General features: G+C 44.7%; 1 protein-coding gene across 5 annotated transcripts in view; it reads right to left on the minus strand.

Moving 5' to 3' along the window:
* LOC120958168 (PRL-1 phosphatase) overlaps positions 1–14,948 on the minus strand; it is a 41,403-nt gene that overhangs the window by 5,640 nt on the left and 20,815 nt on the right. For 2 of the 5 annotated variants that reach the window (XM_049609888.1, XM_040380767.2), the window contains exons 3-7: positions 4,181–5,395; positions 3,560–4,086; positions 486–1,928; positions 234–400; positions 1–144 (exon numbers count right to left, since the gene is read on the minus strand). In XM_049609888.1, coding sequence (XP_049465845.1) covers positions 1–144; positions 234–400; positions 486–608 — 434 coding nt within the window. In that variant the 5' untranslated portion in view covers positions 609–1,928; positions 3,560–4,086; positions 4,181–5,395. Of the gene's footprint in view, positions 145–233; positions 401–485; positions 1,929–3,559; positions 4,087–4,180; positions 5,396–11,224; positions 11,246–12,334; positions 13,513–14,948 lie in introns of those variants that run through there. The other 3 variants (XM_040380769.2, XM_040380770.2, XM_040380771.2) reach the window with 3 other exon arrangements.

A 14,948-nucleotide genomic window follows, 5' to 3' on the forward strand; every position in this document is an offset into this window, starting at 1 on the left:
TCTCTAATCAATTCTACAGCTGCCTCGTACTTAAGTCCTAGTTCGATCAAAGCCAGTGCCACTAGCACCGGTGCCCGGCCCAGCCCTGCCACACAATGGACCGCCACGCACGCTTCCGGATCTTCCTGGAATCTGTACAGAAAGCTTCGATTTATTGGGGGGGAAATTGCGCTTCTCTACCCCTGAGCTGGGTCGCGAGCTACGCGGCCACCGTACGAATCGATCAAACTTACTTTTGCTTCAGGATCTCGAACCATTCCATCACGATCTCGTTCGGCGGGAAGGTACCATCCTCGAACGCTAGATCGCGCACGATGATACCGTGGTTGGCCAGCTCCTCGATCTTGTAGCTTGGCTCGCACACGCGCACCACAATCGAGACGTTATGTTTTTTCAGCTCCTGTGCGGTGGGTAAAGGGAGATTCGTTAATTGCGGCCCAGGTCGGTCCTTTCTACTGGTCACAGTGATGATCACTGATACTTACAGCAATGTACGATAGAATGGTTGCATCCGAGGGCCGATCGGTGATCAGGAATTTCATTCCCTTAAACTCGATCCGCGCCGGTGCGGGTCTGATGTCCTTCTGGCGCATGATGACGGTTGTCATAAAAAGCTCTCCTGCACACGACTACGAAAGGTAATAGCCGCTTTTTACAACCGACGGGGTAGACGAGCCGCGAGCTTACGCAGGGAGAGCGTCTGTTCACTGGTGCGGTTTTTCTGGGAGGTCTTATAGACGGAAACGGGGTGGAAACAAAAAACTAACGACGCCTTACAATCGCACAACAATCGCTCCTTCACAGCGCGTTGCTATCTCAACCTCAACCGATGCTTCTTCAAACCTCTCACCGATGCTTCTTCTTCAATGACTGTGGTGCGCGCGCAATACAATCTTACTGCTTCCGAATAGATACAATTTTCATCACAACTACAAACTAATATACGATTAAAAAGACGGCCGAAACCGAAAGCTTCTGCCCGCACACCGCGGCACACCAAGGGGAGGATGGATGATGCGGTCCACTTAAAACAAAAAAAAACTTAAAATTCTCTTATCACAATCTTTTTCGCGTGCCTTTTTTCCTTCCTTTATCTCTTGCGCCCGGTTGGCTTTAACGGTTGATTTTGGGGATGGTTGACACAAAAGATGCAGTGTGCTGCTTTTGCCGATCTGTTTTGCAACTTTTAGCCGCAGAACGAGAGCTTGTTGTATATTCCAGACGCACCACCCGTGTGTGTATTATCTTATCTTTTCACCGGTCTTGTAGTGCTGGGGTAGCTGTGCTTTCTCCGAGATGCCTGATGCCTGACGGGAAGAGGTTGTCACTTGACCAGCAACCAGAATCGAAACGATGGATATTACTTTTTTACGGTAATTTGTGTATGCTCCTGTGCACACAGTCAGCAGAATCACTCGGCGGCTGTGCGGTGTATTGGAAGTATTGCAAGCACAATTTAACGTAGCAACCGTTGCTTTGCTCGGCTTAGGTATGGTATGCTCCGTTATTAAGTCACAACAGCGTTGAACGGAGTAACACAGTAACTTTTACGCAGCAAGCACAGGTAGAATCTGTTTTCGCTGATAACCACCACCACGCTGATGCGAGCACTCTGGAGTCTGTGCCGCCTGGTGCCGGTGAATTATCTTATTTTCTTCCACGACGCTTTAAATACACAGACACACGTGCTTATCTTTTATCTGATCAGGGTTGTGTTGCAGCCGCAGGCGTTCTTCCGAAAACACACACCTGCTGATCGGCTACGGAGCCGAACGGTGACGGAATTAGCAGGCAGCAGATGCAGCAGCTTGCGCGGGCGCAATCTTTCGACGCGTTAGTAGTAGGTTGGTTATAAAAAAGTGACAAATTTGTCCGCCTCACAGTAAAGCTTGAAACACGTATCTAAAAGTAGTTTTCAATCGAAACATCTGAAACAGAGGAAGAAAAATATTGGAAATGGTTAGCGATGGCTTTACATTGTGTTTAGCAATTTGATCACAATCCATCGTAATTGACTAATCAACATTGGAATTAAGATTAAACTACATTTTTACATTTATCAGATAAGCCTAATAAACTAACAGAGATCACATTGTAAGTGTGATCTTTACAAAAAAGAGCTACAAAACATTCAAGGACACAGCAACAAAGTGCGCCTCAAGTGCACTCGAGCAAAACACAGACGCATTTTGCATTTCCTATACATTCACACAGAGGCAAACAGCACCAGCATCATCCATGCATGTTGCTTCCCCTCTTGTGCACTTGAAGCCACTTGAACCAGCTCACAATGATCAATACCAAACCCGCACACACACACACACGCACTTGTTGGCTTTATGCTAGATTAGTTTACAGCAACGCGGAATAGCAAAACAAAAAGCTGTGTTTGATATACGCTACGTTGTACGTACAGCAGTGCCCAGCAAGCAAACGAGCTCAAAGCAGCCTACACATTGTTTCTGCAGCTGCATTGCGCGAAATGCAATCGATAATGGCTTTAAATGAAATTAGTTTCCATTACGCCATAAGCTGGGCGCGATAGGAGGGGGGGTGTGTTCTGTCAAAATCCGCGTGATACAATTTATCGGGTGATCTTTTGTAAGCTTCTCTCGTAGCGTGTGAAGATACCAATTTAAAATGTCAAGAGCCTGGTGCTTTAAGAACTTTAGCAGATGATTCGATTACAAACATAGTACACCAATAATCATCAAATTTAATTAAATTTAAATTCAGAAGCTTATGAGCATAATTGAAAAACAAAATTAGAGCCTCGTTCATTGTATCTTTTATACCTTGTGTTCATTGAAAGTGTCATTATTCTTAGAACATTCAAAAATCTCATCATATCTAGTGTTAAGTAAATCTGATTCAGACTCATGAATCTGAATGAATCTTTGCAATGATTCAATGAATCTGAAAGATTTCCATTGGAATGATTCATGAATGTCAAAGATTCTCAAATCTCAAAAGATTCATGAATGTCAAAGATTGATTAAATCTCGAAAGAATTATGACTTTCATAGGATTCATATATCTCGAAAGATTTACGAATCTCTAGGGATGGATAGATCTCCAAAAATCATAGAGCTTGAGCTTCTTATTATTCTTCTTCTTGGCGTAACAACCTACGTGGGCATGCCAGCCGACAGAGGCTTTCGCGACTTCTTGTCATGTACAACACAGCCGAATAGTTTGTTTTGCTACGGGGAGTCGGTCCTTCCAAGGTTCGAACCAACGGCGGGCATTTTGTTAAATCGTAAATATTTTTAAAATCATACATCTCTAAAGATTCAAGGATCTTGGAAGATTCATGAATCGATAGAGAATCATGAATCTTTGGAGATCCACGAATCTTTGGAGATTCACGAGTCTTTGAAGATTCACGATTCTTTGGAGATTCACGAATCTTTGGAGATTCACGAATCTTTGGAGATTGGATTCGAGATTTGAATCACTCATCCCTGAAGATTCATATGAATGAATCCCTACAAGAGATGTATAAATCTGATCAAATTCACACAATACTAAAACTAACCAATGCACACTGCCAACTTACTTATATTCATCAGAAACCCAGCAGACTGCAGGAGTTCAAACGGTTGCTCTCAAGAAGCTGCTACGCTACTGGTTAATCAGTTGTTTCGGTTTGACTATATCGCGACGTCGGCTAAATCGTCGGCCAAAATTTCGGTGGAATAGTGTGTTGTTTCGCTCTCCTTTCCCTCGATAGAAACGGGACCGATGTAAGGGGGATCACGAGACGAGCAGAAGGGTCGCTTGTTGTTGTGTCTAAGGACTTCGTTTACGTTCACGTTGGTCAGGATGATGTTGGCGCTTGTGTGTTGTTGGGGGATTGTTTTTAGCTGTGTTCTTTTGCCTCCAAAGAATATAATCTTATCCTGTGCGAGTGCGTCTGTATACGAACGTTCGCCCGACGTCTTTGCGAGGGTAGTACACCGCGTACCGCCCCCTCCTGGCTCAATCACTGCACTTTGTCGCCGGCTGGCTGGATGATAATGGATTGAAGGTTTTTGCTTGTTTGTTTACTATTCTTAATAGATCTATTTTACAATCAGTCTCAATCTGGAAAACAGAGATAAGAGGGGGAGCGAATTAACGATCAGGTTCAAAAGAATGCTTAGAGAAGTAGCACAAATATGGTTTCCAGCACACCTACATGTTGTTTTCTGCCGCCGAGTTTTGCTTGCAGTTGTCGAAGATGGTTGTTCACTTGCAGCAGCGTAGTTTGTTCTTGCAGAACTTGCAACGAAACGCCTCGCACACAACGTTGTAAAGAGCCACACACACCTAACAGCAAACGATGGGATTATTTAAAGCACACACACACACTCACATACACATCGATCATAAAGCGAATCCAGAATCCGGGCAAGTGCACTCTCCACCAGGCGATGAAGGGATGGCACACGTTGGGGATGCGTTTTCGGTTCTCTCCAAACCAACAGAACAGTACTTTCCGATCGGGAAAAGCGACGCGCAACGTAAGTCGTGAAAACGTATGATGCTCGAATAACGCTAAGCTAATCCCTCACATAGAGGATTGGTGCGATATGGATGCGGGATGGATATACGAGTTTGGACGATCTCACTCCGTCCACTGACTGACCCAATCTCTCCCTGCCGCACACTGCGCGTTGATGATGGAGGTAATGACGATAATGATCGTGGTGATGATGATGGTGACGATGCTTTTGCTCCCGTGGCTTCCTTTCCGATTTTGTGTCTATTTTTGCTTTTCTCCTCTAGCAAGGACCTCTAAACGCGTGTCCGTGTGGGAGAGGGGTGTAACCAACACACACAGACACACACACTCACACTTGGTTGGAGGGTGCTTACGGTGATGGCGGCTACGGCAATGAATAAACACCGCTCGTGTGCAATTCTTCCTTCTGCTGGCGACGATGCTTCGCTACGACGTGCAGCACTTTCTTCTCCAATGTACGCTCCAGCTCGGGGCTTCTCATTCAAAAGCTTCGCTACCCGGGTGGCTTGTGTCTGTGTGTGTTTCAGATCTTGCGCGAGACCTCCTTCCTTACGCAGCAACCACCATTCGCGCTTTGACGGGAGGATCTCCTCGCCTTGCTCGCTTTCTACCTCCTCACACGCCCTCTCGCTCTCTCTATCACACTCTTTCGTCCAGCACACACTCGCTCTCTCGTCCAGCTACAACTTTCTCCAGCTCGATTATCCTTCTTTCCCGGGAGGTATGGGGCGGCGATGGGCGGCGTCGGCGGCGGCGGCGATGGTGATGGTGATGATGATGGTGGTGGTGGCAGGGAAAAAGCGCGCCTTTCGCTTATTTGTGTTGTGCCTGGCAGTATTCTGCGCTGTCTAGCTGAAACTCCATAGAGGTTGGAACTAGCCGCACCAGCTGCCAAAGGGAGAAAATGGGGGAAAAGAAAATACAAACGACACATTAGTGAAGGGCTACTACACGTTTAAATATATTTTGTTGTAAAATTTAAAAAAATGCCAAAAAATAAAGCACTTTTTCGTGCGAATTGAGCAAGATGGCCTTGCGTCAAAGATAGCAAAACATAGACGTGACCGAGTTTCTGTGAGCCGATGTCATAATTTAACAATTTGTTGGCATTGCACCAACACTGCCCCCCCGGTCCCGCCGTGGGATAAAATGGTGGTATCAAAACAAAAGCGATGTGCCCAATACTGCTGTGCACTGCACTTCCTGCTGCTCGTACCAGAAATGGTGCCAAGGACAATTTAATTGCCCGGGGGGGGGGGGGGGGATGATTTTCGGACAGCTTTTGTAGCATGCAGCAGCAGCTTCTGGGGCATTTCACCAACATCTTAAAGTATTTCAACGGATTGCATCATGGTACAATTACATTCAGGAAAAAGAGTACAATCGATATGAATGAAATTTTCTCAGGGCTGAATATCTCTTCCAAACTTGGACCCAAAAGATTCCCGATAACACATGTGCTTTAAGCTTGTTTTCCTGACCGCTGCTCAAATTGCCAACTGGCGCCAAGCAACTATAACTCACGACCCAGAAGCTAATTTAATGGGATGATGCAACTGCAAGCACGAGCACGAGTTACGTGCTCTCCTTGATAACCCTGACATAAATGGGCGACAGTCTCGAACGGTCCTAACTAAAGGGAGCGGAAAGCCACAAACTACCCAACCATTACCGATTTACCATGATCCAGCTCTGCAATGTGTAACGACTTGTTTTTTTTAAGACCCAAACGTAGTCAAACAGATTTTTTACAAAAGAACCAGCAGTCTTGTTGATAATATTGCCGGCTCCTACAAGGTCGAATTTCCCAAGATAAAAGGGTACGGTTGATACCATAAAATGAACCTAACATACCTAGCATACAGGGGTTTCTCTAGCCATCTCGACACTACACAAGCAAACACCTGTAGAATATATGTCAGTGATATCAACGTAAAACATTGGATTGGACTTGGAACCTAACACCTTTTGAGAGATGTCTAGAGCATCCCTGGATGACCATAGATCGGTAGATTATAAAAATAGTTAGAAAAGTCTTCATAAACCCATTAATTCGATCATTTAATGCCTTTAAAGTCTTTGCATCCTGAAGTTATTGTAGCCAACCTTAAAGCAAACGAGTTTTATGAGTAACATACGATGAATTTTATTCTTCTGAAGTAATTTCCACCACTTTAACATTGATTCATTGTAATAAATTTTGAGCAGGAAAACTCTGTTTGTCCAAATATTCACTCTATCTCTTACATCTAGGATATCTGCCACTGACTAGGCCAACCAAAATCCATAGAAGATTGACATTCAAGTTTAAATACGTATTAAGACCTCGGGTAAGCAGAAAATTCAGCAGAGAGATATATTGATAACTATGCATTGTATTGATGTCACAGTTGTATGTTCTATTCAGGATTTCCAAACATTTTTTTTTCGAAAACCAGTTTAATTGAGGTTCTACATACAGGTATCATTTTCCAAATAATTACAGAGTAGAAAGGAATTTCTCCAATAATTACATAGCCACTTACAAACGCAAACACAAATACGTCCAGCCCATAAATACAATCTGGGGTTGAATGCCAACCCCACCGAAAGTGCTTCAGTTTACGTCCATTTTTCAAACACGATTCTATCTTATCTCTCCAGCCGTCGCCAACGCCAAGTCCCCAGCACGCCCTAGGAATTGCACACTAGCGATTGCGCAAAACCCCGTGTCCCAGCGACGCCTCGTCGTGCATGCACAGTCTACAAACTTGCGTTAAAAAAAGCTTTGGTCGAATCACGCCACTTGAACGTACTGCAAGTCAAAGCCAGACAACGAAGAAGGCGATTTCTTCCAAAAAGGTTTGGCTTTGGAGGTTCTATACTAGACATTCCAACACACAGACAAACACAAGCGAGCGCGCGCGGTAGAATTTGATTGTGTACAATTAATTTTAATCGCAACTTACCCCTTACCACTCCCCCCAGAGCCGATAATGTTATGCACAATCTATTAATATGGGTCTAATTGAAGCTGCAAGTGGCGGGAACGGGAATAAACAAAATACCCGCCACCAGCACACTTTGCTTGCTTCCATAATTGTCCTCACAATCGCTCTCGGTTTTAATTATCGAACAAACTTGGTGTTGGTGCAGTTCCGCTGCGAACAACAAAACAAATCTATATGCGGGTGTGGGGTGTGTCAGGTTCAAGAGCGAGGAGGAGAAGTAGGTTCGTTTCGCGCGTTGCTTCTAATCATTCTACCACGACGATGCTTCCAGAACTCACCCATTTGACGCATGATCGATCAGTGTTTGTGTGTGTGGTTCGTGTTTGAGTAACAAAACATACTCCACAACACAACCGATTGATGACTAACAAGTAACACGACAATCTGTACTACAGACCCAAGCAGAGGAGACAACCAGAAAGGAAGTAGTTGTGACGTGTGTGTGGCCGTTGATTTTAAATCGAAAGCGAAAAAGTAGAATTTCCGCCAGCGAGCACAACAAGCGCGACTCATGTTATGTTGTGTGTATAAAAGCACTCTACTTGAACTATTCCGACGGAGGATGGTTTGGCGGTACTACACAGGAGGTAGAGTCAAGCACACGATTGTCCTCCCTGCTAGTGACGCAAATCGGGGAACAGTTGTGCATATACAATACGCAATACAAACGCCTCACAAAACACGCCATTGATGGCGTATTGTACCGTTTGCCGACGCTCGACGCTCACACCACCATCAATGGGACACACACACTGGGGACACACTGGCACTGAAAGAGAGCCAGGGACGAAGTGAGGAAAGCATCCTGGCAAGAGCTCCCCCGGGAAGTCAATTACAAATGCACCCACACGGGCGGAGAACTCCTACTGCTTCGAGGCCACAATCAGCTAGTGGGTGATGGAGAGTTTCAGAGGAGACGATAGTGATGGAATTTTTGCCTTTTTTTTGGAATTTCAACAATTTACAACACTTTGTTGATATTGTAGCAGTGCTACAACCTATAACAAATGAAATACTTTCCTGACAACATTCTCTATCAATCCTGGTACTGTACTAGGTCCTACATTCTACTTCCAGTAGGAGTGCATACCACTGAAAGTAATGTTATCCTTTCTAGGAACGCGCAATGAAACCTTACATATCGCATTAAAATTCAATAAATCACTGGCATTGATCACCCCATTCCACACACTTTTCAACCGTGAAGTGTGCAACAGTGTGTTTTTCTACCATCACACCGTGACGTCATTGGATGTAGGAACGGGAGATTTCCAATTGGATGCCACACGCTGATAGGACAAAGCTGCACCAAAACAACCCACACAGCATCTACGTAACCTACGTAGTAATAGCTCGAATTGCCTTGCTCTAGTGAAAATCCAGCTCTCTGTTGCAATATTGCTGCAACACGATTGCTCTCTCGCTCTCTTTTCATTGGGGTTGCAAAATTACAACTTCAGCAGCTCTCGTAGGGGGATATAGGTCACTCGCGAGAGAATGCAGCTGTAATCACGTCCTATTGGAATCACAAGCGGCAGGATAATCGAGCAGAGTGGAGGATATACTGTACAGTGAAGTCTCTCTAAAGGTGAACCTGGAAGGGCTTAAACTTCCGAGAATGTGACCTTCTTTGAGCACATATTGGAATGTTTATGACCTTCATTCAACGGTTCAACTTATGCTAGCTTAGAGAAAGGAGTCTTGCGAAGACATTAGTCTTTTGAGATGGGTCAGACATAATATGGGTTACAAATGGCAAGATCTTCAAAAAGGCCTCATTTTAAACACCCAATTCAGCTTGAAATAACTATAGATTAGAGAGACTGCACTGTATTTGCATCAGCGCATCCCCTTAGTCATTAGCTAACCGCCCACCATCATCGTCATCATCATTCTAGTTTGGTCTGTTTCTTTCGCATTGCACACTACACCACAACAATGTCATGTAAGTGGGAAGAAAGCAAAAACAGCAAATCGTTGCGCAACAAAACGGAGAGATGGACGCTATAAAGCAAAACGGTGAAAGCGATTACGCGCGGATTCACCGTTGATTCACCAACGTCACACCACACTGTTTGATGGAGAGCTTTTAGTGGTCCGTGTATGAGAGGAGTAGGTTGATGCTTCTCACATGATGGTCGGATGGAGGATCCCTGTAACATTTCGTGCGCACAAATGGTGGGCGCTAGATGCATCGGGGTAGAGTGTAAATTGTCTCAATTAAAGGGTGATTGTGAAATGCTAGCGATTACACCCCCACTCATGCGGGGTGAAATGAAGTGCATGATTTTATACTATTATTACATGGCATGTTGGTTCTAGCGATGATATTTCACTTTGAAGAACACTTTGAGAAAAATATTGCTCTAATCCTTAGCAAATTTTTTCACATGGAACTTTAAGATCTTTGAATGCCCACATCTCATATATAATAATTGAGCAGATGTTCACGTATTAGTTGGGTAAGTTTACTTTAACATTAAAGAGTTTAAATTTTATTAATTCTGAATATGTCTCCAATTCAGAACCTTAAAAGGTCCCGCTTGAACTTGGAGGAACATTATCCAAAATTAGGACCAATAGGACAAGAACTGAGTCGTCCCCTTTATTAGGTCTTAATACTCCAAAACAAACTTGCAGTCAGTTTTAGCTGCATGGAATGTAATGTACAACTGTTAATTAAATGGATTGTGATTGTGTCATGAAGACAATTCTGGGAGGAGCATAAACACAGAAAACTCCAATGTAGAATAACTTCTTTTGTTCAGTCTTTTGGTTTTCTTATGCCGTGAGTTTTCAGAAGATCTGAAGAATATTTCAAATCCGGATAATCCTTTAGATCAGCTAAAGACTAAAGATAGACTAAAAACGTAGAAATTACTATGCTATAGATAATATCAAGATTTCGGTGCATAGCCATAAATTCTGATTAGGTTATAATGTTTGTTTATTCTAACCTAAACCCAAATCTAGGACCTTATTTCGGTTCGTCCTCATATTTCAATTTTGAAAATCTAAACCGATTTGAACAAATTGCTCCATCTGTCCTTCGAAAATGTCAAGTCCTATTCAAACGATAGCAGCAAAATCGTAGAAGACATAATGGATCAGATTCTTGTCGGTGTGTTGCCGTTGTTGAATCGTTGATTAAAGACAAGCGATCGTAACTGTCGCTTATAATCCATCAGCAACCAGCAGCAGCAGCAGCAAAATGAACCCAGCACGTAAGAGCAATTCTTGCCCCATTACCCCATCAATTATTACTATTGCGCATCTTGCACAGTGGCACCCCCGCGCGCGCCTGAGCGTGAAGTAAAATTCCGACCGACCGCCAATGGTTGGTGCGATGGTTGGCGAAACATATATATAGACCTCAGCTGTGTTACATCGATCGTTTCCCGAGGGAGAAAGGATCGCCTTCCGCGCCCAAGGAACACCACCAGTGGTTACTCTACTACTCCCGGGGCCCTGGGCGCAGAGTGTCAATGTACTACACACAGCATTTGCGCACAGACGAAAACACACACACACACAGATGAAAGAACCCCGCGCGAGAGAACTCGATCCTCCTTCACGGGCGCTAGTCGATTTGCAAATTCGTTACAAGCGGATCTGTTTTCACATTTGTTTTTTCGCTTGTTCTATACTACCTCCACACAAATGTTCCTTCACACACACATACGGAGGGCGGCCTACGGTCGGCCCGGTTAATATACTACTAGGTCACCTTTGGCGTGAGATACGATCTACTGAAGTCGCCACCGGCACCGCCACTCGATGGGTGTCGATCACCACCACCACGCCGCCATGCTCCGGGGGTCTTTGCGCCGCCTCCACGGGCCTCCCATTTTCTCGCGTGTGTTTTGCTCGCGCGTACCACACTGCAACGTGATACGCCCGGACGATCTTCTCGCCGGACCGTTCGCGCACTAGTAGGCGCGCGTACTTTGCCTTTGCGCGCTTGTGCGTCGTGGTGGTCATCAGAACATCCGCGGAGCGCCCCGTGATGCGAACGTGCGAAAATAGATCGCACAAAGCCACGAACAAAACAAAAACAAACCGCAAAACATTCGCCCCCAAAACTGTAGCAAAAAAAAAAAGAAAAACACTCCAACCGGCCCCCATTCTGTTTGTTTTCGCGATCGTTCTACGCGATCTTGTTCGCATGATCGATTTATGAAGGATGTTTTTTTTTTGTGTGTGTTTTTAATGACGTTCTACGTTCGCATTCGCAGCATTGCTGGAATAATTCTCTGTTCAGCTATAAATCAAACCTGATGATTAACTCGTTTTGTTTTGTTTACTAGCGCATCACGAACAAAGACGCAAATGTTCGCAAGCACACAAAAAAACCGTCCTTTTTAGCAACCCTTATCAAGTGCAACTCAGAAGAAGCAGACCATCAACAGCTCGACAGAATTCACACCAAAAGGTGCGATAAAAAACAACCACTTGCCAATCAACAATCACCTGCATGTCTAGTATAGATGCGACCAGTCTGGACCTGGTGATGGCAGTGCAAAGCTTGCAAACTAAAAGACCCCCTCGCATACGTGAGAGCGAGAACCCAGGGGTAAGATAACCAGGACGGAGGCTTAAATCAACCGCAATATGACAAACGCCACCTCCGCAAGGTGAATGAAGGTAGATAACACACCACAAAAATATTGAAACAACCCGAGGGCAACGTGAATCATCACTGTTCGTACCGTCGTCTTCGTTATTGGAAGAGGGCTTTAGGTGAGTAACTGGGTAAATGTTCGCATTGCGCAGGTTGTATGATACAAGATAAATGTAATGTAATTCTGATTACAGTGAGATCACACTGGACACTTACACTATAGGACAGGCGTATGTATGGGCAATGATCGACCCCCTCCGCCTTGTATATGAATATCCTTGCACTCCTTCACGACTTGTTTTTTGACGATTGGACACAGAATTGGGATACAATAATTGCTTTCGGCGCACTTTCAACTGTACACTCAGAATCTCTGCTTAGGTTCACCGTATCATTCAGATCACAGTATCAGTTCACCAAACACTGCGTATGGACGCTCATGTAACGCTCTCCTTGAAGAACGCTTCCTGTGCACTGACGGTTCGGCGACGAATGGTTGCGTCCTGTTCGCGGTGGTGCGCGGAAAGCAGGACAACCACAACAACGCTCTGCACCACTGCTGCCGGGTGCAAACAGTAGTACGATCGGATGCTGACGATGGTCAAGATGTCGTCGGGACAGTGCCCCTTACTGTCAATCATGTAAAGGAAGAGGAACCTCCGTATGCTTTTTCCCCTTGCTCCCACACTCTATTGGGAATGGTTTGTTTTCTTCTTCTGGTCCTTCACTTTTGTTGGCAAATGTTTATCTCCCACGGGTGAGTTATTCTTCTCAGTGTGGTTCACTTTTTATTCTGCCTATATCTCGCAAGATGACGCACGATGAGAAATTATGGAAATGATGGGTAGGAAGAAGGTCGACAAAACAACTTAGTTTGCAAAGGTCGATCACACGCTAGCAACGCACAACAATAATCACTTCACTTCAGTTTAATCCCCATACAAACACATTGAATCGTTTATTCTTCATTTTAATCAACACTTTTCAAAAACAGGGGAAGTACTATGATGTGTCAGAAGACAAGTAACTTGCCAACAACAAAAATATCACAACACAAATTTAGAATTTCGACGGAAAGAGGTTTGGGAATTCCCTATTCGCTCACTGTCAGGCTGACTTTAGCCGTCTTCGCCAGAAGCCTACCAAAATGTCGTACAAGTTCACGAAAAACCAGTCCTCCCAACGTGTATGAGAGGATCGTTCTATACGGAACAGAGCGATCACAAGATCCGTTAGATTCGCCAAGGCACAATCACTGTTTGGTGCCACTGGTAACAAGATGCTTATCAGCGATCCAATTTCCTGCCGTACGATCTCAGCTGTGAACAAGTACTACGCGGGCAAGCCCGGGACGTGTGCTTAGACACTGCGCGCTCTGTGCCCTGCCTACTATTAAACGCTGATCTTGCGGCTAAAGCGCAACTGACGAACCCCCCTTCCCCCTCCCTCGTTGGTGTGCTTGTGTGTTAGAACCTGTTCGTGGTCGTTCGAGTGGCGCGCGTGGGAGATTTCAAGCTTGATGGCTGTGACTATGACCACACACACACACATGCACTCACAGTTCACACAGTTCGCTCACCAACTACTATGCTTTGGCCGTAAAAAACCTCTCACACATACACATTTACCCGTGTTGGACGATACTTTCCGGGTTAAAATTAAGCGAACATTATTCGCAGCGCCATCCGTGCGCACTACGGCGGATCGGAAACCCAAACAACTACAGACAGTTCTGGGCGTAGTACGACGATAGATCCGGTTGTGATCGCGAGTGTGTAGTAGAACGCGGAAAGGGACTGTGGTTCTGTGTATGCGAGCGTGGCGGCTGTTCAGTAGTAGTGAGTTCAATGTTTGCGTGCGTAACCGACGGTCGGCTCGTCTACCGTAGAAGTACGTCGTGTGCAATAGAACGGAACTAAGGGTCGATCGAATACGGTTAGTCGCGCTGGCGCTTGCAAAGCGTGCGGACGTGCGTGTTGATTGCCCAGTGGCAAGACGGTGAATCTGAAGTAGGTCGTATGCCTAACTTTGTTACTTGGATCTGACAGAATGAAGATCTTGATATCTTATTTAGATGCGAATATCCTAAGAATAGAAATTTCAAGAATACGAGACTGTGTATCTTAGAACCTACATTTCCAAAAATGTATATATCTTTACGTTCTGATCTCAAGATGTTCCGATACAAGAATGATACTAATATATTCCTGAGGTAGCCAATTCTGACACTCAAATAAAAGTAATCCCTCTAAACACCTTGAAGATCTTTCAGAATTGTTGTTTTGGTTACTATCGCTTTGCAAAAGCTATACAACCACAATCAGCTAACATGCAATATAAATTACCCGGTCATGCTCCACCTCCGTTCAATACAGTAAAGAATCCGGATGTACCTTTCCACTCCGATCACTTTCACGCTATTCGTCCGTGCAACGTACCACAATCACATACCCACCCAGTCAACAGATAGTACTGGAATGTATGAAGTGGCCATAGCACCACTGTACCAATCTTATCAGCAAACAGCGACAAGAAGATACTTTTTTCTCTGAACCAACGAACTCCAACGAAAGAATTTTTCCATTGCATAGCATTGCAGATAGTGGATGTGCATTCAAACATGAAAAAAAGAACTGGAAGTTGTCCCAGCGCATCTTAAGTACGCCATAGTGTACGCGTTTGCTTTATCAAACAAAACATCTGCCCAACGGTTGATGCCGTTCGAACGATCGAACGTACGACATAGAGGAGTTCGAGAAACTTCCGCCCTTACACGAAGTCGTAAAGTGAAGATCACATGTCAGAGAGAGGAGGGGAGCAGATCTGGCGT

The sequence above is a fragment of the Anopheles coluzzii genome, chromosome 3 (assembly GCF_943734685.1).
Source record: "Anopheles coluzzii chromosome 3, AcolN3, whole genome shotgun sequence".
Taxonomy (NCBI): domain Eukaryota; kingdom Metazoa; phylum Arthropoda; class Insecta; order Diptera; family Culicidae; genus Anopheles; species Anopheles coluzzii.